This window comes from Bombus affinis, chromosome 7, assembly GCF_024516045.1.
Source record: "Bombus affinis isolate iyBomAffi1 chromosome 7, iyBomAffi1.2, whole genome shotgun sequence".
In the NCBI taxonomy this organism is placed as follows: domain Eukaryota; kingdom Metazoa; phylum Arthropoda; class Insecta; order Hymenoptera; family Apidae; genus Bombus; species Bombus affinis.
Genome location: NC_066350.1, coordinates 9792976 through 9819655, shown reverse-complemented (window position 1 = coordinate 9819655; position 26680 = coordinate 9792976). Strand labels below are relative to the sequence as shown.

At 36.2% G+C, this 26680-nt stretch overlaps 3 protein-coding genes and 1 long non-coding RNA gene across 6 annotated transcripts in view; 2 read left to right on the top strand and 2 right to left on the bottom strand.

Annotated features, from left to right (window-relative positions):
- The first annotated feature begins 121 nt into the window (after positions 1-121).
- On the top strand, positions 122-22002 carry LOC126918631 (cytokine-like nuclear factor N-PAC). Its single transcript, XM_050726734.1, has 10 exons — positions 122-250; positions 348-384; positions 1280-1368; positions 1448-1574; positions 1770-1871; positions 2050-2241; positions 2868-3041; positions 20396-20506; positions 20600-21044; positions 21135-22002. Exons 1-10 carry the CDS (start codon positions 216-218, stop codon positions 21332-21334), a joined length of 1512 nt encoding a protein of 503 aa, XP_050582691.1. The 5' UTR covers positions 122-215; the 3' UTR covers positions 21335-22002.
- Positions 5526-13206, bottom strand: LOC126918630 (leucine-rich repeat and immunoglobulin-like domain-containing nogo receptor-interacting protein 2). Its single transcript, XM_050726733.1, has 4 exons — positions 12189-13206; positions 9990-11791; positions 9414-9696; positions 5526-9187 (listed from the first exon to the last, which is right to left on the bottom strand). Exons 2-4 carry the CDS (start codon positions 11780-11782, stop codon positions 8537-8539), a joined length of 2727 nt encoding a protein of 908 aa, XP_050582690.1. The 5' UTR covers positions 11783-11791; positions 12189-13206; the 3' UTR covers positions 5526-8536.
- Positions 22003-22477: 475 nt separating the features above from the next.
- On the bottom strand, positions 22478-25685 carry LOC126918327 (uncharacterized). Its single transcript, XR_007711307.1, has 2 exons — positions 25589-25685; positions 22478-25511 (listed from the first exon to the last, which is right to left on the bottom strand). It is a non-coding gene; the product is annotated as an uncharacterized LOC126918327 (long non-coding RNA).
- Positions 24984-26680, top strand: part of LOC126918311 (AF4/FMR2 family member lilli) — a 169130-nt gene continuing 167433 nt past the window's right edge. Inside the window, exon 1 of one of the 3 annotated variants that reach the window (XM_050726027.1) lies at positions 24984-25319. The gene's annotated coding sequence lies outside the window, so the exon portion shown is untranslated. Of the gene's footprint in view, positions 25320-25536; positions 25635-26025; positions 26168-26680 lie in introns of those variants that run through there. The other 2 variants (XM_050726032.1, XM_050726031.1) reach the window with 2 other exon arrangements.

Here is a 26680-nt window from a genome sequence, read left to right as displayed (position 1 = left end):
ATTATTTTAACAAAGCTATTAAATCTGGTCAAAATAATACATAAATATATATTGGTATAGTTTATTTGGTTAACTAAACCCAAAAATGGTAATAAGATATTCATTTGAGTCATGTACGTTGGTGGGGGTATTTGGATCACGTCGTCATGCACAAACGACGCTCTACTCCTCAGTCAGTCGCTTGCCGATTGTGAGAGCAATAGGGAAGGTTTATTATGTCGGAGGTATTTAAGCTGGGTGATCTTGTATGGTGTGTACTTATTATGTGTTAATCAATGGATGTTTACAATAAAAATAGTGCAATCCAAATGGCGGTGATTAATAATTGATATCTTTATGGATTTCAGGGCCAAGATGAAAGGATTTTCGCCTTGGCCTGGTCGGGTAAGTTAGAGTTAACTACTAACGGTTCTATATTAACTATACTTTGCTTGGTTGTACGCGCCACGAAGTCAAACGCGGCCATCATTTTGGCGGGAACATTTCGTGCTCCGCTTAACTGTATACCATACTATTATAAATTGATATATTTTATGCTCCTGTTACTTCTTATTGCATATCTTCCACTATATCCGTCCTTTAAATTCAAATTGGCGCGCAGACTACAAAAATATAACCTAAATTATGTTATTTACCCATGATGTTCTTAGATAAGCTAAATTTTATGTTTACATTACATATATCCAAGCAGTTATTGTTTAAATTATTTCTTTTCTTATTAGAAACAAATAATTTGGTTTTATTGCAAGATCAGTCCCTCTAAAATATTCGCGCGCTAATTATGATTTTCTTCATTTGCAAATTGAGTAAATCATATAATTGATTATAAATTATATGTCTATTCGTAATAATCTATTTATTATTTGCTTCTATTTTATATGTAGTTTATGAATAAAATCTGAAATGATTGAATAATTTTATCCTTTAAATTATATTCAACATGTAGTATTTATCCAGTATTTATATTTAAATTATTTAAATGAAAAATACTGACACATTTAAAATTTACGTATTTGCAAATATTTAATTTGATTGAATAAGTACATTACTACGATGAATAAACCAATATATATTTTATTTACATTTGCATTTTTATGTTTATAACATCTAATTGTTTATTATAAAACATGAAATATAATGCACATGAGATACAGATTTATGAGTATTATTAATAGTTATTTACAAATATGATGTTATACTTTTATTTTGTTACCAAATATGGAGAATACGTTTATTGTCATTTTTATTCTAAATACTAATTTCTCCATGACATCTTAAGGTGTCTAATCCTTCAAAGGATTTGAAGAAACCTACAAATACTAAGAAGGGGCCGGTTCAATGTATTTTCTTCTTTGGAACAAATAATTAGTAAGTTTGGATGAAGTTACTTATTTTTCATGTTTTGTAATATATTAACTTTTGAAATTTACATAAATATTTATTGTAGCGCATGGATAGAAGAATCTAATATAAAACCATATCAAGAATACAAAGATACTCTGGTAAAGTCTAGTAAGTCTGGTGCATTTAAAGATGCAGTAGAAGCAATAGAGGAATTTATTGCTAATGGAGAGGTAAGCTATATGAATATAATGAAAATTGTTTAATATACATGTTTCTGTGATATATATGATACAGTGAAATTTATAAAAATATGATATGTTTTATAAATATCTTATAACTATTATTGCTTACTACAGTATATTAAAAAAAAATTTTATAAAAAATTATTAGCTATATATTATTCATTATAGTATTATTTGCTCTAGGTGTTTGAAGATGGCTTAGATCCAGACTCTTTGTTCGATAGGCTTAAAGAAGAGAGCATATCTGAGAAGAAAAATATAGTAAAAACATCCAAACCTCGTAAGGTTAGATTTATATTACATATTATAACAAACAATCGAATTAAAATATATGCATTTTGATTCGTTGAAATTACAATTTAATAAATTAAATTTAATAAATCATGCTATTAATATGAATATAAAGCGTCATATTCTGGAATTAATATGCAGTACAAAATATGACACAAAACCATTGGTTTAGGAAACACCAAAAACTAAAAGATTGGACTCTGGTGCAAGTGATACCCGTCGTCCAGCCAAAAAGCAACGGAGAGAATCAAGTACAAGTAATAGTAATAGAGTTGGCAGCATTAGTCCTGCGTTAAATCATTCTACCCCTCTCAGAAAATCAGGATCAACTCTCCTTAACAGGCCAGCGAATATTGCTAGACCTGTAAGTATATTTTACTTTATTATTCCACGATTGGCATATACAAAAGTATATTTTTTTAAAGAAGTTTTCTCTTATGATATTGTTTAACTATTCTTAATTCGAAAAAGATTAAATTATAATAGTAAATATTTTTAATTGAATATTCACTAGGAACAGGAACTTGCGTCTTTTAGAGCACTAAATTCCAACAACTTTTACCCATTCATGTAAATAAATAAACAACAACAATATTACGCCTTCTTTAATTCCTTTCCATCGATATAAAACTAGTATCATTTAACACAAATTCCAGATTTTTAATCAACAAAAATCTTATTTTTATGAAGTAATGTATTTTTTTAATCATACATGAATCATTTTTATCATTATCTATGTATTTGTAAAGCTATATCATATTATGAAAACTGTAAAAAATGTATTACAGTCAAGTTCTAAATTGTATTTCAAAGTAATTTGTTTTGTGTTTAAATTTTGTTAATATCTTAAAGGAGTTTTAATGTTTTTTCAATTTAAAGAAGATGGTTATGTTTATTTATTCTTATTTTTTAACCTCGAAATGTAGTTTACTGTTACATAGGTACTTGAAATTATATTAATCGTTAATATGTTATTACTTAATACAATAGGTGACACCTCCTTTGGACGTGGAAACATTGTCGCAAACACTTAAAGAAAAGAACATCCTTCCTTCAAACTTGAAATTTGGCTTCCTTGGTTTGGGAATCATGGGAAGTGGTATTGTAAAAAACCTAATCAACAGTGGACACAGCGTGATTGTATGGAATCGGACGCAGGAAAAGGTATGTGCAATTCATTTACTTATGTTGTAATGCAGTTACAATTGCAATATGATTGTTTTATTGTCGTAAGTGATATCTTCATAATTATAAAAAAAGAGGTCACATTTCATATAAATTATTAACGCTAATTTATAAGATTAATTTTATTTTAACATGATAAATTGAATACGAACAATAGGCAATAAAATTATTAAAAGATATTAATTATTTTTTACCAATTGAAAAATAGATATATTTGATATACTTTTTTATTTTGAAATTAAATTTCAAACAGTCATATAATTACATAAAATTTGAATTTGCATTAAGAAAAAATTGAAATTTCATTTTTCGGCAGAATATATATGATCTGAATATATCTAATTTTATGCAAATTCTAAACATGATCTTCGCTATCAATTTTATTGTTGCATTGTCAGCAAAAATGATATGGCCGTGTTTCGTTTTTCCTACTTCGTATCCTACCTTCAATTAACAAGATGTTATTGCTCTGACAATTTCAATTCTGTCATGGAAAATTTCGCGAATGATGTTTATTTTTTCAATAAAATGTTTAAATGGTTTTGTGGAAGTTAGGGAAAAAAGAAAAAGAAGATATTTTGATAAACAATCTCGTTTATTGATCATGCTGCATGTTCAGCTTATGGTTAAAACTACTTAAGTTGTTATTGAAAACAAATATTAAGATGGTAACAAAAAACTAAATTATTTATCAGGCGAAAAATGAAAAATTCTACAGGGGCACAGGTACCTACTTATTTGAATTGTAAAGTAATTCAATAACTCTGACTATCGCGTGATATTCGATGGAAGAAGTGGGATATGTATCAGTTGAAACATTTTTGGGACTTCTTCCTTTGCATTTTATCGTTACGAAATCCATAATATTGAAAAAATATATATATTCCCGGTGATTTGTAATTTCTTTGATTTAAGTGTAGAAAAGGAAGGAATACATATATATATATAAATATACAGGAACAAGAGAGTGGAAGTAATCTTTTTTTTTTTTTTCAAGAAAATGTTCTAATTTTTTTTTCTACAAGTATTATTGTTCCAAAAATAAATATTTCACAAATTCTTATTGGCATTCGTAACACGTGTTTTTAGTAGCAGGCATAAAATATGCAAAAAAATACAAACTACCAAAAGCACTGAAAAGACCGCGAAATCGTATTTTCGTAGCAGGAACTTTTGTTCATTGAAAAACTACGCGCAATTTGAATATTTAATATAACAAAATATAGTGCACACGCGCGATTTACATTATCTTTCATTTTGCTACACATAATACGTATCGTGGAACGAATCATCTCGTGGTATTCCACAGCCTATTTTTGACGAGTGATTGTTCCGATGAAGTACATCTGTAGCCACCTAATTTGTATATCTAAGAACGTTAATGAGTGTTTAACGATTAATGGATAATCCTATAATCAGTTCCTTGGATCGATAGATATGACATATAAATTCCGATTTCATCATCGAAAATAAACGTTTAAGGAACAACTTTTAGCGATACCTAACGTAATTTCGTTTGGGCAAATCTTAAAAGCACGTAATTAAGTCTTCGTTATTTCGTATTACGACATTTTGCTTAAAAGAGAAACATTCAGACTTTCATCGCATAGAAGTAACTTTTCTTCGATTTCCCGATCTTACAGATATATTTAACGTACGTTCGTACGGGTTTTGATCGCGTGCGCTTCAGCGAATAATTATTCGAAGATAACAAGTGAAATTTTAACATATATATATATATATACAATATCGAAGTTCGATGAAATTTTCTATGAGAAAAGCATTTTCAATAATAGAAATATTGATTTTCGCCTTGAAAAATTAACATTATACGTCGATGTATAATGTAAACTATATTTCGTTCAAACCGGTTTTTTGATAACGAAAATGTCTAGATAACGAAGGTGACAAACTGTCGAAATGTTACAATGACAAGTTTATTACAACGTTGCCACGAGATTCGAGTGACGCGATACTTTTCGTACGAAACGTAATGTAATTATAAGATGACGGCGCACGCGCGCATCGGTATACGGAAAGGGCAATTAAAAACCGACTCGCGTGTGGCACGTTTCCATACCACCGCTAAGATCCACGTCGGCCACACCAATCACCTAATCGGTTTGCTTTCCTTCGTTCTGTCATGAGACGCGACTCGAATTTGTTTTCCCGCAGCGTCATTCACGGTAACAGCAGTTTCTTGCTTCAGCACGATGCTTTGTATCCCGTGATGTATACTTTTTGCCGTGTTCTGTCGCGTCCCCGTTTTCGAGGGATGATAAAATTTTATCTCCTTCAAGTCGCTGAAGCGTTCCAAAAATAACGGCGGAGCACCGTTACATGCGTTAGCTAGTTGTCTTATTCGTTTCGCCGGCATGCAACGTGTGTGGTGGGGGCCGTGAGGGGCGATTCAACGCACAGAAGAGAGGGAAAAGATTTGAAAAGAAAGAAAATCGGGATCTCTTGCGTTTCAACGTACATATATTACCACGAACTGCAAGTTCTACTGCTTAAGAAACGGGATTGCATGCGCGCAGCATTTTCTACGCATTAAACTTACAATATATACATCAACTTTGATTACGTATACGCGTCCGATCATCTTTTCAGTTATCGAACGTGATTCGTTACAGGAAAGTCGTTTTGTCTTGAAAGGAGTAACCTAGATTATTTTGCACAATTGAACTAATATTATCAGTGAAATTTGACAAGTTACGAGTTACTAATGTTAATAAATACCTTCGTACGACAGTGAAATATTTTTATAGTAACGTGAAATGAAATTTTACAAGTGAATTTGAAAAATCTATCTGATAGCTATCCGATTATCGTTTGTGAACGAAAATTCTGAAATTGTAAAGGAAAAGTTTATAATCCACAGTTTGTAACTTGTCGATTTGCTAATGCTATTAGTTGATAAATTATTGTACAAGAGAACTCTGATAATAGAATGAAATTCTTTTTTGCGGCATCGTATAGTTTTATCGTCACAGTTTTGTTAGAAATTCTAAAGTGAAATTCAGTAAATCGAATAGCACGCGTGATATTAATTTCTTCGGTTGAATTAACGGTACAGCGTCAAACTGTAACGTTTGAGAACCACTTCTCGGCGCGGAAAACGGTGGCAAATTTATGACTACCGTGCCTTTGGAAGGGTTGATTTGCGATCATATACAGTCAATTGAATCCACTTTAGAATACAACGCAAGATAAATTTAGTGTGAATTTAAAAAATAATTGGGGTGACCTTTAGACACTTTTTGTATCTAATGGCAGGGGAAAAATTTTATTCTACTTTCCCGTTTCAAATTAAGCGTATTTTATTCTAAAAAAAAAAAAAATTTGCATATTCCTAACGACTCAAGAAGTGATAATTCGATGTACATATACGTTCGAACCACTTTGTGGCATGCGTACGAAAAGGGAGATAATCGTTTATACGATTGAAAAAATAATTTTTTATAACTTTCAAATACATTGATAGATTTTATAATTGTATTATTCTTTTCTTTGTTACTTTAATCACATAGATAAAGTAGGGACTCGGAATAGATAATATAACGTCAACGAACGGTTCTCTGGATATATAAAAGGTTACAGATCTATCTTTCCAAGTTTCTCCAATTAGAGTAAAACATTGTCAGGGAAGTACAACAGCTCATAGAACATGCATTATCTAATAAGCTTATTTAAAACATCGTACCAATGATGAGAATCTAACTATGCTCGGTTCTTCTTTTCCGCGATCGATATCGTTTGGATTTTGCACATAGAAAAGCAGACGAAGAAAAAGGAGTGGTCTGATGTTCGAAGCCTATAATAGGGCCGTTCTCGAGCTGATTATGATTATCGTGATTAGGATATTCTTCTATTTAACACTTGTGGTTACAGATCTCTCTCGTCGTAACCACTTTAGCTAGTGTATCCGAGTAATCAAATATCTCAAATGTGGATCCTCAAATTTTTTATGATCTCTTTATAATTAAAATCGAGATAAAATCGTTAACTCGGTATAATTTAATTAGATATTTAAAATTCAGTTCACGTGTCATATTAAAGAGGAAAGACGCGGATAATATAAAAATAGAGAGTATGATATTTAAGAAAAGGCTATTTTCGTTATAGATCTGCTAGAATTTTTTGTACGTGTTTGTATCAGTTGGATTGTGGTAACAAAAGCTTGATTGGATAAAAGAATTTAGAAATATCACTTATTATCTTCTTTGATACTTCTCGAAAGTTTTTCTTTTCGGAACGAGATTGATACAACTGTGTTACTGATGATATTTAATTAAGTACATGTATTTGTGTTGTTCTCGACAAAGATAATTTTTTTTCTGTTAAATCATTATATATTTCTATATTTCGAACAATTTGTATTTTACCGAACAGGGGATAGGTTTAAAGAGCGAAAATATCCGCGGACATTGGAGAAGTAAGAAAAAGATAACATACGTTCCAATGTCTGGACGCTCGAATTTTTCGGAATAGAAAGCGAAAAGAAAAAAGTGAAGAGGAGTATGTAATCTAGACGGAATAACAAACAGTGTATCGGTTTCGTCGGACTTCGATCAGTGAATAGTCTTCAGCGATCGTGTATACCGGTACTGAGTTCGATATTTCATAAAAATTGTAGTCACACATCTCCGCAAACTGATAAAGTCACACGCACATTTATTTACAGAAGAATAAAAGTGAATCGATCGATTTCTTCAAAATCGTTGACCTTCGAGTGAAATTGACAATTAGGCGAAAATTAGTACGGACCCGTTTATACACGCGTCAGTTCTGTCTCTTCCTTCTTTTATTTTCTTTTTTGCTTTCTCAATTTGTTTTGTGAGCTTTAGCTTTTTATTTTGAAATTGGCTTACGGCAGGGTTGGCAGTAACACTATGACATCTTGCGTTTCTTTCCAGCGTTTTCTTTGTCTAACGGTAGTCGATTGTTATCGTTTGTGCTGAGCGATGATAACAACAATGATAAAAAGCACAAAGTGTAAGGGCGGACAGATTACAAGGTCATCGATCGAATCACAGAAAAATCCTTGGCAACTGTCCGCGATTTTTTTTTTTCTTTCTTGTCTTTTCTTTAGTTCTCCTTAAACAACACTCACGCACACACAATCATTGGCTTGATCGATGTTGGCAAAGGGACACTCGCAGCCTTTGATACTCGTAGGCGTTCTTCTCTTATAGTTCATCGAGGTATATCTTTGTTTTGAAGCATTTTTTAGGGAGCAAAAAAGACATTTTAAAAGACGAACAAAGAACAATCGGATTTCAACAAGTCCCACGATAGAGAAAGATACCACCGTTCGTTCTTGCGAATACAGTCTCACTTACCGATGTAGAGGCACTTCTTTATATTTTTCTCACATAATGATCCAGTGGCAGTACATTCTCGTCTTAATTGTAATCTTGCTATATAAAGAAAGGTTAGTACCCTTTTGTGTTAACACTTGTCATCAAATTCGTCTAAAGTTTGGTTTCACGCGGTAGGTCAGGCAAACTGGAGCTAGGTGCAAGGAGACCAAAACTTTCTGGCGTTTCTTTAGGCTCTTTGGCTAAGACTTCGCTGCTCAAGCCTTTGAAAACCGACTTGGCATTGTCTGCATCTTTGTACACCGACAGTGAGCTTCCGTCCTCGTCGATACTGTGCAGAATTATCGAATGCGGCGATACATTGTACAACGGATCAAATCGAATCGGTGGGCCCATCTCCTCGATGTAGTTTATATGGATCCCCTCCATTATATTTCCATGAGGACTGGTCGACGAAAGTTCCGTTGGCGTGTAATATTCGCTATTGACATCCTCCAAACTAACGCCGTTCGCCAGATCGTCGATCTTTGCCTTGAAGTAAGTATCCATACGGATCGGTCCATCGTCTTTTGTATCAAATACCATCGAATCGCTCTTTCCGCAAGAGCCGCTCCGACAATTATCGAAATACAAGTTCGGTAGATTCTCTAGTACCTTGTTCAGTGTTTGCTGTTGATACTTGTAACTCTCGCGTAGTCTTAGCACCTGATGGGCGCTGAACTTTCTTATCTTGTTACGCTGGAAGACATAGTTTTCTCGCACCCAATTGAGCTGACTCGTCGAGTAATCCCGTACTTTTCTCACCTGTTTCGAGATCAGAAAAACAACATTGTGAAACGTTTTCACGCCATGACGTCTGATCTTTCCTTTGACATATTTTTCGTTCTTTGTGGAAATTATTTAAAACTTGACGAACTCATACAACTTTGTTTCAAAGTAATCTCTAATGGCGTTACGCGAATGCGAAGAGGAGGAGGATATTTAATAATTCTACGTTGAATAACGAACTTTCCGGTAAATGTTTCGTTACCTGATCATAATACTGGTCTCTGAGAGCCGTAAGGTGGCTCGTTCCGTAGTCCCGTATGTCTCTAATGTGTCTCATTTGACCTTCGTAGCTGTCTCGAATCCATTCTACTTGTTGAGCACAGTTCTCTTTTATTCTATGCACTTGTTGAGTGTAATTCTCGCGTAGTCTCTCGAGTTGCTGACTCTTGTATTGCTCGATATTATCCAACATTTGGTAAATTTGCTTTGCTCTAGGTGTGGAACCCACCCGTCCACAGCACATACACCAGTTTAGACAGCCGCATCTGAAACGAGAGGAAACGAACGATTTTATATACAGCGACAGAAATTGCATAATTCGCGTACGATATCAGTTTCACAGGAATTCGCAGTTACAATTGAATATATCGAATACAATGCATTTATGTATTTTACAAGGCAGAAGAGAAAAAAAGTATCGACTAGGTACGCGAGGTAACGAAGCTAGCACAGGTGATGCACACCTGCGCATTATTATTTTCGAACGCAATGGCACTTATGCATCAAGCGATAATAATAATCGGTGTTGAATTGCACTGAAACGGGAGAAAATACTTACTTCAGCAAAAGATAACGAAGCAGTTGCAAGAGAAGCGTTAGGAGAAGGAAGGCCGTCGCACTGGCAGCGCCTACCAATATGCTCATGATCCTGATTCTGTTTAATGTTATTGGATTCATCTGCAAACTAATATAGGTGGTGGCATTGGCAATCGGATTCACCGCGTAACACTTGTATTGTCCAACATCCTGCCTGAGCAACGTCGCTATGTACAAAGATCCATTCTCGAGGATGCGTATGCGACCATCATCAACAAACGGTACACTTTGTTCCCATCCGTGTACGGGAGGATGTTCGACAAAAGCGTCGGGAAATGCTGGATCAGGATTCCAATGCAGTACCTGAAGCGTCGGCGTAACCCATGTTAATGACGGTGTGGGATTGCCATTGAATTCACATTCGAGTAGCACGGGGTTTAATAAAAGATGTTGCTGCGTGGGCGTAGCATATATCAAATTTGGCGGTGCGCATTTCAAGTAACGAAGAGTTTGAAGGATATCGGCAGTACCGTCGATTTCGTCGCCGCAGCGAAATCCACTCTGAAAAACGGTTCGTAGGTGCTCCTTGCTTTCGGCCCACTTTACGAACCAGAACATACGGCAATCGCAGGCCCATGGATTCCCTTGCAGTTGCAGCTCGCTCAGAAACGATAGCTGTGCCACGTTTGCCGGTAGGAAGGTCAAATTGCTATCGCGTAGATCGATTTTACGTAGTGCCGGTGTACGATCCAGGGTACATCGAGAGATCTCGCGTAACGGGCTGTTATTCACTTCCAATGTCTCTAATTTATCTAATCCTTTCAAGTCTTCGTTGCGAAGGGCCTCTAGTCTTGTCCCGGAAAGCAATAGAGTGCGTAGTTTCCTCACTGGTCGCCATACATCGTATGGAAGCACCGTGACCGGTAGATTCTTCAAGCTGAGCCATCTTAAATTCGACAGGCTGTGGAACGTGATGCTTGTCAAACGCGTGATAGGATTCCCAGAAAGATCGAGGTGCTGCAACGATACGAGATCGCCGAACAGACCGCGCGGAACTGTATCGATCTCGTTATCGGCCAGCTCCAAGATCTTCAATTGATTCAAGCCGGAAAATAAACGGGGTGGAAGTTTGGTGAGTCTGTTGGCGGACAGGACGAGTTCCTGGAGATTTTTGTTGGGCCTGAAACTGTGATCCGGCAAGGATACCAACAAATTACCGGAAAGATCCAACCGTGCCAAAGACTTGGATAAAGCGAACACTTGATAGGGAAGTACTGAGAGTCGATTGCGTGACAAGTCGATTTCCTCGAGCCAATCCAAACCCTGGAATGATGCTCGCGGGAGTGTGGTCAACCGGTTTCCGGTGAGATTCAGGTACTGTAGCTGTTGCAGCGGATGGAAGACGTCTGACGGTAATTCCGTCAGCCTATTGTCACCTAAGTTGAGATGTGCGAGGAACGTTGTCGCGAGGAATGCGCCAGGTTCTATCCTCTCGATTCCACTCGATGTCCAGGCGAGACTCTTGAGACGAATCGCTGGCTCGAGGGCGGAAACGGGTATGGTAGCGGCTCCGACGTTTCTCAACACGACATTGGTGACTTGCCTGGACAGACCGAGTCCAAGGAAGTTTCGTTCCCGGCACAGTAGGCTTTTTCCATTGTCCAAGCACTCGCAACCCGTGGCACATTCTACACGCGAGGACGGCGACGTTTTTTCCGTAATGAACGTTGCGTCCTGCGTATCCGTAACGTGCACCGCAAAGAGAAGGACTATTAACCACCACCACGAGTCCCACGTGAAAACTCGCTCCCTCATTCCTATGACCTGTAATATGACGATTTCCACGCATACAACCAAGAATTCCCATATCCTGATGTATGTTCGCGAAATCCAAAATTTACCAATCGATCGACTTTAATGCTCTTCTGTTAAATTCGTTTAAAATTCTGCGTTATTTTCGAATCAGCAAGTAATAACGGATATATACGTTCAATGATTATTATTTATAGTTTCTCAAGAAGAGGAGCAGGTCTGCTAACGTAAAAGCGTACATTGTCATTTCTTTATGAGATTTCCGCACGCATTACACATGCTTTTGCAAAAATATATGAAACGTGTTTATTACATACATGATATTATTCTTTATTTTCTTTTTAGATTGTTTTCTCTGTTCTCTTCTCTTTTCTTTTCCTATTTGTATTTTCTCTATTGTGTTACGTACCTAAGCGAGGATCATGGACAAGCCACGAAGCACCGAGTGTCTCGGCTTTGAGATAGCGACGAGCTAACTGGTAGTATATCCTTAACCGTTTGCAAAAAATCCGGCCCAGTGTCTTATGGAGGTACTGAAATTACTGGATTTGTTGATGGTGGCGGCAGTGGTGTTGCTGCTATTGCCGTGTTGAGCCGGTAACATAATTGTGCGCGCTCTAATGGAACGACTTGCAGAGTTCCGAAATTGGACGGGAAGGTAATCCGCCAGCATACAATAACCGTTGCACACAGCTAACTATACAGCTATGGAACACTCGCGCGCGCCCAGCTACGCATATAAATGGATAACACATTCAAACGAGCCACACATATACGCACGCACGCACACACGCACACACACATATAACACGCTGTTTTCCGTTGCGTTTTCTTTTTTTTTTTTTTCTATTTCTTCGTGTGTAGTTACTCTATTTGTTTCTACGTGCCGGCCCTGTCAAACTTTGCAACAGCAACGCAAAGGTTCTACTGTTGTTTCGTATGTCACATGACACACTCGTGCATCGCGACACGTTTAGCGTCGTCCGTCGCCTATCAAAGGCAAAAACTGACTGTGAAAGATTCGTTCGACTCTGGCTGCTCCTCGTGGTAACCATCGTCTCGGAAAACCGGCAACGTTGCGAGCTCCAAGAACCGCGCCGACGCGAAACCTACCTCACCGCTCTGCACCGCGCTCAACGAACCGCCCCATCAGGGGAACCCGATCACAACCAGACACAGCCCTTTAGCCCGATTCCTGCCCATTGTCCCCACATCCTCGCTAGCTTTACCAGGATTATTTCTTTCTATCTATTCTCAACTACATCTATTCAGATACGTGCTTTTATAATCTTATTATTTATTACGTGTTTTCTACTGCATATGTTCTTCTATGGTTTCGTTAAGTATTCTTCTTACGCTCATTAATTAACACATTTTTATCTGCCATCTTTTCACTCTGATGAACAGCGTCACTACTACTACTTTTGCTCGAACGAAAAAATTTCAAATTCTTTTTCAAGAAATTTTTATTTCGTAACGTGCGATACGATTTCCTTCGTCTCTTCGCGTATTGTCTATAGTTTAGTTTGGTATTCAGTTTCAGTATAAAAAAAGTATTTGAAATTCTAATTGGAAATTTCAATGAAATCACAATGAAGTATGATTCTTACGTATGTTTCCGGGTAACATAGAAATTAACGTATACAAGTAGACCGTGGAACGAAACGAATCTTTTTTATATAGTATTATAAGATTCGTGGTATTAGTTTCACCTGGAATCTTACAAGCATCGTTTCGGTTATCGTGTGACACCGATCTAGTATACATCTGTGATCCCAGTTTTTACTCGATGCAAGAACATCGTTATGTATTTGCAGTATAATTGTTATTTTCACGATTACAAAGATCATTCGAAAGCGTGTCTGTTTGTATACCAATCGCGTTCAGTTAAAATGATACGCAAATATGAAACGAAAGTGCTCCAACTGAGAGAATGCTTGAAGAAAAATATTTCACTGAACGTTTATTGAAAACTGTCTGCTCTATACCATAGGAAAAATATAGCACTTTATTTATAAAACAGAGGTGACTTTCAGATTTCTACAACACCGATATTTTTGTTAAAACTCGGACTTTTTTTTCTAGGAGCTACTCATCATTTACGTAATGAAATTACATATTGTAGAAATCTGTTCTTTCCTTTGCTAGGTATATACTTATTATTTTTAATTACCTTGACAAAACGATTTGTCATTACTTTAACTATTTGTTGCAAATTATTGTACGTACTGACAATGCAAATTTCAATTGATATCGAGCAAAGTATCATTAAGTTTGTAGTTCCATTTTATCAAGAAAACTAATCACATTAGAGCAAGGAGCAAAAGTATGCGAAAATCGTTATCGTAATAAAACCACCGCACACCTGTAAATCACTTGTTTAAACCGTTCATGTGTACAATTGCCAGATTGACCTTGGTATGATAGCTCCGTCAGCGGTAGCTAACGTTCAATTTTGAATAGGGCTCAATAAGAGCGAGTTTTCTACGTCATGTAAAGAAGAAAAGCATAGCGTAGAGAGAGAGGAGTATGATGTAATTTAGTCATTAGAGAACGGTCTTCGGGTAGATTGAACAATCGCATGCTAATCCTATATCTCTAACAAATTCTTTTTCGCGTTTATGAATATCAAAGGTATTCAAATTAACCATAGTGTAGTACGCAAGAAATGTCACTAATAACAACATCACAACCTAGATACACAGTGTTCTAAAATTAGCAAAAAATATAAATTTAAATGTACATATATAATATTATGCGCTATTGATGCGCATGAAAAAAACCTTTGAACAAACAAACTCGCTCGCATAAACGATATTAATGACGCATTTAGAAGTTGAGTCTCGTATATGCTTATGTATGTATTCGACGCGATAACAAATGCTTGAAACTACAGTTCTATCATATTCTCCAGTTACAGATATGTTAGATAAGCCTCAATTTGTGTATATTATATTTGATTACCTTGGCTGCTTTCTCCTTCCCTTACTTCGTTTTTTATTTTTTTGCTTCAACTTCAAATTTCACCTCGTTGTGTCTCGTAAACAGAATTTAACAAGGTCACAAATCACGGAATGCTTTATCACAATGAAATATAACAAAGCGAGTGAGTTTGGCAAATGTTTGATTGAATTATGTCCTAAGCTTGAATCAGAATTAATAGGGATTGCGTAATTCGTGCGACACCTTGTAGATCGTTTTCGTAATTTGTTTCGAAACTTGATTTGTGTGCATAGTCGTAACGAGATTGAATTTGACCTTGATTGCTAAACTTCTATAGCTTGCGCGAAGACTTCTCTCTCACACACACACACACACACACACACACACACACACACACACACACTCTTTCTCTCTCTCGTCGGTCATGGCCAAGGGAGGCAACTGTAGGGGTAGGGCCATTTGGTTTCTTATCCTACTCTCTTAAGTCTCTGGTTAGTTTCCATTATATAATTTCTTCAGCTGGAAGAAACGTAAAATTCTTTTATTATTTCCAAGTGCCATTATCAGAGAACGATTCATGTGATATTGCGATAGTAAATTAATTAGAAAAAATATGAAAGAAGATTTCCCATCAGCGAAACGTGACACTTGATCTTTGTACTGCTCAATATTAATAATTCTTCGATATTATTGGAAGATAACATAAATGGAAAATAAATATGGATTTATCGACTAAAAATATGTTACGTAATGACACCGATAAATAAAGTGGAGGAAGGAATCCTTCCAAAGGAAATGCCTTAAGTCGATTGATGGCATTTACAGAGCTTTTATAAATCGTGTTTATCACGAAACGAGAAACACGAATATCGCGCAAGATAAACAGAGTTGCTTTATATCAAGCGGAACATTATTTTATTCGTGAAAACATCGATTCAAAACATTTCATCAATTCCAATATATTTACGAATTTACGTGAACCGGTTTCTCAATCTCTAAATAACTAAAGATTACATTAGTATCAAATTGGGTACTGTTGTTACGTAACACTGTTGGCACATGGTGTTTAGGAGGGTCAAAAGGTATCGGACGGATAGTAACGATGAAGAAAAGAGAACTAGCTATTTTAAAGGACGTTCTTTCGACTTCGATGGTAGCGACTCGGGTATAAAATTGGCATAAAATTGTCTGCTGCGATGAAAGCAGAATGGAGTAGAGGAGAATCGAAGATATACGTTAGAGGTTCTCCTATGTTTTATTCTTGCGAACAAACACAACGTGTACTTGTCCGTTTGGCGCGTAACGCTTTTCTTTATTGCATAATATCGCTCGCGACTATGTATAGTTAACAAGTGGAAGGAAGCATTCGCTTCGTATTCGAGTTAAAGTGGAATGGTTGAGTGCAGCGATGTAAGAAAGGAAAGGCTTGTGATTTGAGGCAAGGCGATAAGTGGCCGGTTGCTAGTTATGAGAGAAAGAGGGAGAGCTCGTGCGGAAGCGAGAGAACTCCAAGGAACGGAGAGACACGGTCGACCGTTGAGCAGACGTGAGTAGAGCTCGATCAGCTGGGAACAGGACGATGTTGCCACGTGTCTCTGTATGACCCCCGGCTGACGGCTGTGTCGGGTTCGTGGATCAATATTACTGAGATCTGGCAACCTCGCAGGTATCCAACTCTTTATTTATACGTGTCGGTTAGACGGCGCAGGCTCGCTTCGAAGCTTCCTTTAGTCGCTCCTGTCCTTCGTTGCCTTCCTTCCCTTGGCCTTTACCAGTCTACCGCGATTTTGATATTTTTAAAAGGTGAATTATTCATCTGACTGCAAGTATATGCATAATTGGAAAGCCAAATAAATGGACTAAAATGGAGTCGTTCGGTACTCGATAATAGTACCTTATTGCTCGTATTATATTTTACCGTTTATAAATATTTTTAGGATTGGTAGATATAGACCGGAACGATCAGGGACGTACGAACACCAAGTACAATGTATCCCAAGATACATATAGTCTGAATGAACGGCTGTGTCGTTCAAGTTCTCTTTATTCGCCCGTTTTAACCGTACTATGGCTCACGAGCTATCGGGATGCGCATCGTTTCTATCTGAAAAAGATACTATTGTTTGTGATATGATCGCGACATTTTGAATGTTATCTTATCTTCATAATGTCTATCTTAATAACATAGAATTTTGTAAAAGCTTAAGTAACTTTCTCCTCAAAATTGTCTCTTAATCTATGACAACTGGGATCCTTGAATAATAAGCAGGAGAACTTTTAAAAGTTTCTAAATTATGAATAGTAGATCATATCATGTTTCTACGAGTTTTTTTGTTACTCTTAAAATATTCACAAAAATATTTTGGACCCTGTCTACTACATCATTTAACAAGCCGTAGAATTTCCACAGTAAGTTGCACGAGAACCTACCTAGGGACTCGCTAATTACTCCCTTACTAAACGGTACCCTTCTTCCACTTCGCTTTTCTGGTCCTCTAGTCTCGACATGCTCGTTCTTGCTAGTGTCGTATCAGCAGTTCGGTGAAATTAATTGCTAGCCGAGTTTCCGGTTTGATTGCGCTGATAATAATAATCGGTGTAGGACACATTTGAGATTTTAAAAATAATTCCAAAATAATTAAAAAAGTAATAAAATAACAAATATACCTATAAAACACTCGTCACTCTTTGTTATTAAGCAACATGAAACATGCATGCAACTATGCAACTTATCCGAGATATGTAATTGCTGAAACGTTGTGGGAGTTCTTTCCACCTACAAATCGTTTCTCTCTACGTGAGTTCTCACGCTCCTCCTGTTGCCATTTTATTTCCTGATCGTGCGTCGCGTACCGACTAACAATAGCGCGAACTTTGCGATTAGAAATTTTATACAAATGATTTCCGCACGTTCACTGTGAGCCGCAAAGGTCGTTATACCTCTCTACCACTGCTTGTATGCGTCTATATCCGCCACCTTTGCAACTTATATTCTAGCACGTTGCTTTCGTGCTTGTTCACTCGTCCGATTCTCTTCGTCGATGGACACGTGTATACGCACACTTTGCTGCCATCGTGTGACCCAGTTTATTTCTTGAAAAAAAAGCGCGCCACTTGGATACACGAGGGAAAAAACTAGGTTGGTAAATTGGAATCATCCCAAGCACATCTGGAATCGAGTGATAAAAGTTTTAGCGAAATATGAATCGAGCAGGAATAATACTTAAACGAATTCTAGGAATGTACTGTAGTTAGCGTACCATCGTATTTCGTTACACACCGTCGTTTAAATAAACCAGCAATCTGTTTAGCGTATATAACCATCCACCCACGAATTTCCGTAGATTTGAAATGATCGCTCATGGCGCAGAATAGTGAATGTTTTCCTATCTATATACGGTTACGCGTCATATACATCATTATTACCTAAAATACATCATTCATATGTATTCATGGTGCGAGCTTTGAATATTATCTAAATTATGATATCGCGTTATCAAAATTTGAGGACTTTCAATCGATGGTATTCGTTTTTGAAAATCATTGAATTTCTTGCTTTGTAGAAGTAAGCAAGCAAGTTGATTGAAGCTCCAAGGTTATTCATTGGTATATATGTATAGCTGCATAAACTTGAGCCTGTTATATGATTCCTCGGTACGTTTAAGCGTAAATAGTGATATCTCTACCTGTAACAACTTTTCAGGTTTAAAATAAAAATTATAAAATAGAATCATTTACATTTTTTACCAACTTACTCAACTATACTAGTAGCATATTTTAATTCACATAGATCAAATACATTTAAAATAGTAAAATTGGTAACAAAAACTATTTTAGATACACATCTAGTTTTTAGTTTTGCAATTTGGGCTCATATTGTAATGTGGACGTGGCAACGATGCAAGCAATTGAGAACGCGTGGACGTACCTTTGCCTCACAATACATATGCCACAGAAAAGAAAGAAAAAATAAAAGTTCCTTGACCAGGAATATTTTTTACACCTCTTCTTTTCTATTTCTTCATCAATACTTATTCAGTGTCTGTCCTCTATCGTTTACGGTTTAACTACATCGCCTATAGGCCGAGACGTACTGAATCATATGTACGATATAACGTCCATAAGTATAGAAAAGAAATAATACTTTCATGATATTTTGACTGTATGAATATATATATATATATATGTTCATATTATATTCATCAATTGAATGATAAATTATCTTCTTATTATATATGTTTTTACATAACAACTACATGAATAATTTCATGTAGTTGCCGAAATAAATTGGATTTGCAAGATAATACAGGTCAAAAATACGATCGATGTACACTTCCTGCTCGATTACTCTTGCGCACGTGCAACGAAACAATAGAAGACGCAAATCAGTTTTCATATTCGTTTCACATAGTCGATGCTACTTCTGTGCCGTCTGACAAATTTGTTCGGAATTATTTGCTTCGTTGGTATAAGAGTAAACGAACCTTCATTGCGGCCACTCTCGAAAATTTTAACTTCCACAAATCAAAGATTGTTTATTGACCGGAACGAAAGAATAAACTACTTATGTTCCTTGTTTCTTTGTTGACAACACAACTGACTTATGACTGGTCACATCCAGAAATGCCGAGATACGTAATCGTTAATGCCAGGAATATTCTTTCAGCAACTGGAGTTTATATTCATTAATGATTATACGAAATTCGATAAGAAACATTAATTAAGACAAAAATTACATATACTACGCTAATGTAATATTAATACGATTAAATATGATTTAATAGTCAATATAAATATATTTGATAGAAAAATATGGATCGCGTGTAAAGAGTAATGACGCCATTACATATTGTAAAGGCATGGCGTCGACTTACGCTTGAAAATCTAAAAGAGAATTTTATTTCGCATATAAAATGTAGTATTATATATGATAGTTTTTGGTCAAGTTTAACAAAATAAAGGTACAGATATCACCACATTTGTCGTCAGTAAATCGTAATGTATATATATATCTACATGTGATGAATGTTTTCATAATTGCTTCGATAATATGATGTTAACGGTTTCTATTGATTTATCACACATTCTCGACATATTGGAATGTTTCGAAACTTCTAGAAATTCATCAGAGCATAATTCCTTCTAGGTTACGAGAATAACTAAACGAATTTATAATTCTTTAAATCTCAATAAATATGTAGATACACCTTTTGGCCGTATGCGGGAAATATCTTTAGATGATGCAATGGCGTCGTTTGCTGATGTGGCAAGCAAGCTTGGAAACGTTTAGCTTCGAAGCCGTTCAGACAACCTACGTGACCAGAATAACGGTGCAAATGGCGAGTGGCTCGTTGTGGCGACATCTACCGGAGCCGCTATCGTTAGACTTTGTTCGTAGTCTCATGTCGCACCGAGCGATGTCGCTAAGATGCTAAATCAAAATTTATCAAGGCCGTAACAATAGGGCCCCAATTTTTTAATAAAAAAAAGTAAAGTACAAGAATGTTTCTCACTCAAATACATCACTTTAGTTCGTTATACAAGAAAATGTGCTACATAAAATTATGTTTACATGCTTTGACATCGATCGGTTGGTACCATCAGTTTTCAAAATTTCAAATTCAAGTTAAAAAATTTGAAAATTTACATTAAACGATTTCTTTTTTCTGTTAGTGTGCAGATTTTGTAAAAGCTGGAGCAGAACAAGGTTTAACGCCATCCGATGTGGTGCTCGCTGCAGATATTACATTTTCCTGTGTGGCTGATCCTCAAGCTGCCAAAGACGTAAGTAAAAAACGTGACTTATCTTTCAGATCCTGTTATATAAGATTTTTTGACGTTATTACAGATATAAAAAATATGGATAATCTTTTTTAGATGGTGTTTGGGAATTGTGGAGTCCTTACAGAAATATCTCCAGAAAAAGGATATGTGGAGATGACTGGTATAGATGCAGAAACATCTCAAGATATCGCCGAGGCAATAACAGCAAAGGGTGGCCGTTACTTAGAGGCCCAAGTACAGGGTAGCAAAACACAAGCGCAAGAGGGTACTTTAGTGATCCTTGCGGCTGGCGATCGAACTCTGTTCGACGAATGTCAATCATGTTTTGAAGCAATGGGGAAAAACAGTTTTTACCTTGGAGAGGTGGGAAATGCTTCTAAAATGAATCTCGTGCTACAGCTGATGGCTGGTGTAACTCTTGCTGGTTTAGCCGAGAGTATGGCTCTAGCAGATCGCGCCGGTCTACAGCAAAAGGATGTCCTCGAGGTATTGGAATTAACATCATTGGCATGTCCTGCCATTCTTGACAAAGGGAAAGGTATTACGGTCTTTCTTTTCTTTATTGATCGAGCGTAATTGAGATTTAGATCTGGTTGAACGATACCTACAATGTGGTTTAATTTTTCAGCTATCATCGAGGGTGGTTTCCCAACGCAGTTACCACTTCAGCACATGCAAAAAGACTTAAGACTCTCTTTAGGTATGAGCGATCAATTAGAACAGCCATTGCCGCTAGCTGCAGCAGCGAATGAAGTCTACAAACACGCTAAACGCCTTGGTTACGGAGAACACGATGCCTCCGCTGTTTACATCAGAGCCAGGTTCTAACGGAGCGTGCATCGTTCAAGCTTTTACTATACCATATTTATTGCAATATCTAACGTTGTTTCCTGTCGCTACCCGAGAAGAGTAGTGCGCTATTTGTCGAGGATGTACTAAAAAGTCACTATGGGTCGTGTGATATTTCTTAGAATGTTGAAGCAGAATAAGTTTCTGTTGTTTCTTAACTGAATGCAATCAAATCCAATGGATTTGAACATATGCTAATAACGGTAAAGTTGATGTATGCTAGTTTTGTCGTGCAATTAATGCGACGAACATGTAAAATAAATATAGACGTACTTTTTTTACACGTTTTTTCAAGAATACTTTCTGAGTACACATAGGCGAATGACTTTATCTTTTGTTTCGTTTTATTTTAATGCATGGCGACTACTTTTCTCGATAACAGCGTGGGTAATAGCCAATCTATCGAGTCGCTTCCCGGCTTCGTCCCCGTAAAATACATCCCCCGCTTGAAAACTTGAGAGACTTGGGACGTGTCGAAAATGTGCCTTACGATACTATTGGAAGCAAGGCTTTTAATTTTTTTGTCTCTTGATTAGGCTGCACAATAAATTTAAATTCTTTTTAAGTAATATAACATAATTAAATTAAGTTTTTATGCTGCTAATTAACGGGATGTATTGTTAAAAATAAAAAGGATGATTAAGGTAGATCATATGCTTTATTGGTGCAATTTAACCGAAATGAGGTCTTCGCTTTTGTAGAGAAATTTTGGCAGTATTTTAGAAGCGTCCGTCGAATGAAGCGAGCAGATGACAGAAAAGAATGGCCAGCATTTTTTATCTTTTTGATTTCAAATTTTTATTTTACTTTTGCCTTAAAGGACAAATTGTACATTTTAATTATACGTGTTTATAAAACGACATGTTGTAGAAATTATTTTTATATATATATATATATATATATATATATATATATAAAAATAATTATATATATATATATATATATATAAAAATAATTATATATATATATATATATATATATAAAAATAATTATATATATATATATATATATATATATAAAAATAATTTCTACAACATGTCGTTTTATATATATATTTACTCTTACGAAATGTAACTTCGTTGAAAATGAAGAGAAACTTGTTGGCCAATTTTTGTCATCGAATTATTCGTCCTGGGAAACTTCTGATATATCGCCATGAAAATTTCAGTCTCGTCTAGAAATTACAGATGTTTCGGCGCCCAACAGGGCCGTAGCTTTTGGTTCTTTATCGACGTGGCTCTTCACAGATTAAGCCGAAGACAACGCAAGATTATTTTATCTTAGCATCATTACAAATATAAAAATAAATAAAAAATGATATCATGTTGAATAGTATATATATTATGACATATAGAAGAGGCTTTTCGGACATAACGAGTGTCCCTTTAATCATTAACTTTTAAGACTAAATCAATTACTTATGCGACGTAGATTTGCATTAAATGTTAGCAATGGTATAGAGCATGATGTATGTGTTTACAGTTGAATCGAAGTATAATTATGCGCTATATTTTCTATTTACTACTACTTCAAAAAATTATATTAATCAATCACGAATATATATTTTATATTGTTGCAATTTTCACAGTATGTTTTTGTTTCACGCGATAGAAAAAGAAATTAACCGCTTCTAATACGTAGATCTTTCTACTATTCATTATTTTTTACTGACTTTCATAGTTTATGGTTATTACACGTGTTTAACGAAGTTGGATGTGTCGGAATGATTTTTGGAACAATTTCCACAACAACGTAGCCTGGTTCTCTCTCATCTGCACATACTTTGCATATACTTAAGATCCTTTTAAGAAAAAGAAAAAAAGTCGTTTGGATGAGGAAGGAAGTGAGTGGCGCTTCCGTTTCCCAGGACGGTCGTGCGAGTCTCACAAGTGACACGCGACGAAGTCGAGGGCGACTGAAAGGTTGCCAATTTGTTTTGGAGCCAATCATACGAGTTTGACTTTGCTAGCAATGAGAAATCGATAAGTTTCTCCTTCTCTTCGTAAGAACTAAGAAAATAGTTCTACTTATAAACTTTTTCCCGTTAAAGATCGGTAAATATTTTTATAAAAATAGTACAAAGAAACGTTAAAACAATTATACAACAGATTATTAATTTTAATTTAATAAATCGATACGAGTGATTTGTTGTGCGATTTCTTTTACGAATTAGAAAGGAAAACTCGTATTATTAGCTCGTTTATAAAAACAAATATTTGGGTGCGTGGGAAATTACGTACCGCATAGCTGAAACAGTGGCTAAGCACCCATATCACATACTGTATATGTAATTAGACTATCGATAATTCTAACATTACAATGATATATTGTACGCATAGCGTCATTGCATTCATTCTTGTTAATACAAATGCGTATAATGATCCTACGCATGATATGCAAGAAATGTATAAGTCGTTCAATTATGTCGCTATTATCAATAATTATATGTACTGTTTAAAATATGTATGGGTACGTACAATTTTACACCAAGGATTGGTAATACGTGTAGATAAAACCCCATTGTGTTTATTTTGGTACGTCAACTGTAAATTACCAATACCAGATAAATGTTACTATTTTGGTACTAAGATTGCTTGGTGTCGGATGACTAGTCTCAAATTGATTTTATGCATATGTTTATGTATGTAATACAGTTCTTCAAGATGTGTTAGGGATAAATTCAGTGATACTATGTGTACAGATACGAATTGAAACAGAAATGATGAATAAATAGAGAGAAAAATATTAAATATTCTATAAGCAAACATAAAGAAAAATATATATACATATAAGTAGTAAAGAGTATAAATCACAGAGAGGGAGGAATTCGTATGAGTGCGACTGGGTGAGTGAGAATACGTCATGAGCATTGCGTCAATAACTGACGTTATACATTTTGCCACGAAATACACTGGTTTTTGAATAAATATCTATTTGAATTACGAACATTTATATTCAGTAATACTTAACATCCTTTATTTTCCCGCGTCAATAATTGACGTTATACATTTTGCCACGAAATACACTGGTTTTTGAATAAATATCTATTTGAATTACGAACATTTATATTCAGTAATACTTAACATCCTTTATTTTCCCGCCTAAATTCTTCATCTATTTCTGTCATAATTTTGTGTGTATTTCCGAAGTAATTCAAGTATCCATCTTTTCTGAAGTGCTTACAGTATACGATAAGTAATGCTCGATCCACAATAGCTTGGTTATCTACTGATTTTCACCTTATGTAATATTTCAAGCTACTGACGAATTATCGATGCTTAAACAGATTTCTAAACGCATGGTGAATAATTAAACGATAAGTTCTTAATGGTTCCTATTAATTCTAATAGCGATGTAGATCAATTTGAAAAACTTGTCCATATCATTTGTAAGATAGAATGCAAAGCACGTGCCGCCGTTCGGTCAGTTCATAGGCGCCATGGGTAGAGCAAATGATATTGCATGATTATAGAGGATAGAGGAAGCCGGTTGATGTGCGCACGCGTCTCCTCCGGCACGAGTAGACGTGTGCGTGAAAGTAACGACGAGAGTGGGGATTGAAGGCGGGTGAGGAAGCCGAGTGGGGGCAGAGGGGTGGAGCAGCCGCCGTCTGATGACACCTGTGGCTCGACCCCCACGATCAGTCCAGACGCGACCGTCCACGCGCCGTGTTGTTGCAACGTTTTTGCACACCTACCGCTCTACCTACACATATACGTTCACATATATTCAACGACGCGATACATTCACACGTCTATGAATGTACACTTGCACGCGCGATTCACGTGTATAAGCATGCATACAAACGTTAGTAGGCGCACACGTGCAAACGGATAATTTTTACCCTTTACCACGTGACAGGCCGTCGTGCGCATCTGCCATTATCGCGAGTGAACTGTCATTGTGCTTCTTTTTCGTTCGAGATAGAAAAGAAGAGGAACGCATGGAATAATCGTTCTTCCCGGTACGTATCATGAATATTGTGTTACTCGGTAATCGTCACTTTCGGTATTCTTTTTTCCCCATATCGACCAGCCTTCTGTTCACGTACGCCGTTGACAACTGCAGCCAGCTCCCTCTATCCATTTTAAGCAAAGCTTTTGCGTTTGATTCTGGTGTTGATAGATGCTTGTTACGATTGACGCCTATGTAGATCCTAGGAACAAGGTCGTCGATGTAGAACGTTACTTTCTAGACGATCAAGTACTTTGATCATTGAAATCATGTACATACGAGTTGCTGTATGTATCTTTAAGAAATCGCGAAACTGTCGCGTGCGGTACGTTTACGAATAATTGATGGCGCGTTTATGTTTTCACCGTATGTGATATTCGTATTCGTATTTTTCGTAAAATCTGAATAATTATCAATGTTGGTAATATCGATACGTTACAAACGAACGTGAACAAAGTATCGGTTTAAGCATGATCGAAGTGAATGTTCACAAATAACGATCGGTTTCTTGGTAGTGTTTCTTGGCACGATCTTGTGAACGACTTTATTCCTAGGGAATGATCCGTGGTGTTGCGACTGTGCACAAGAAAACAGAACGTGGCCTGTATGCTCGACAATGCGAAACGGTGGCGGAGGGGTATGTTTCTCGCGCGTGTATTCACAACGTATGTCGCACTGTTCACGGAAGCAAAAGATTTCAGAATTTCTGTTTGTGATCGCGCCTATTCTCGTGTACTGTAACAGTGAAGTGAGGCACACAGGCAGTCTCTAATGAAATTCATCTTTGTTTTATATAGTTTCGACGCCAAAATTCACTCGTTTTCACTTGAGAAATCGAGGGGATAAACTGATACGTTTGTAAGTACTCGGTATCGTTGGATTCGTGTTTTTATTTTTAGCGATTAAAATTAATTGTCGCTGATGTTTTGGGATTTTTACTCTTTGCTTTGAAAAAAGAGAAGAAAGCAGAATAGCGATAGCTTTAAAAGAATTCATGATAGATTATATCCAACTTTTTTCGAGCTGTTCATAGATATAGATATATTTTTTTTCCACCAAATGATCGTTTCGTCGCTAAAACTGATCATCGCTTAGACGTGCATTGAGTTTGAAAAATAGCTCGTGTCGCGGCGCTATCTCTCTGTTTCTCTTTTTCTCTGGATCAGTCTTTCTCTCTTTATCGCTCGGTAAATAAGACGCGTGCTGTATCTACACATATCGAGTGCACATGTGTAGGGTAAATAAGTAAAACCGTGTTGTACGTACTTACAATAGCCGGTAAAGTATTAGTATTCACACACCTTAGACGGGGATCCGGCAAATATAGATACAGGCGTCGTTGGTGTACGAGCACTTATACCAGGTAGAAGA

Bases quoted from the DNA above. Each gene is read 5' to 3' on its own strand.
- LOC126918631 (XM_050726734.1), top strand. From the start codon at position 216: ATGTCGGAGGTATTTAAGCTGGGTGATCTTGTATG. The intron at 251-347 runs GTGTGTACTTAT...TATGGATTTCAG, and splicing joins AAGCTGGGTGATCTTGTATG to GGCCAAGATGAAAGGATTTT. The intron at 3,042-20,395 runs GTATGTGCAATT...TTTTTCTGTTAG, and splicing joins GGAATCGGACGCAGGAAAAG to TGTGCAGATTTTGTAAAAGC.
- LOC126918630 (XM_050726733.1), bottom strand. From the start codon at position 11,782: ATGAGGGAGCGAGTTTTCACGTGGGACTCGTGGTGGTGGTTAATAGTC. The intron at 9,697-9,989 runs GTAAGTATTTTC...CTCTCGTTTCAG, and splicing joins CTTCGTTATCTTTTGCTGAA to ATGCGGCTGTCTAAACTGGT. The intron at 9,188-9,413 runs GTAACGAAACAT...ATCTCGAAACAG, and splicing joins GAGACCAGTATTATGATCAG to GTGAGAAAAGTACGGGATTA.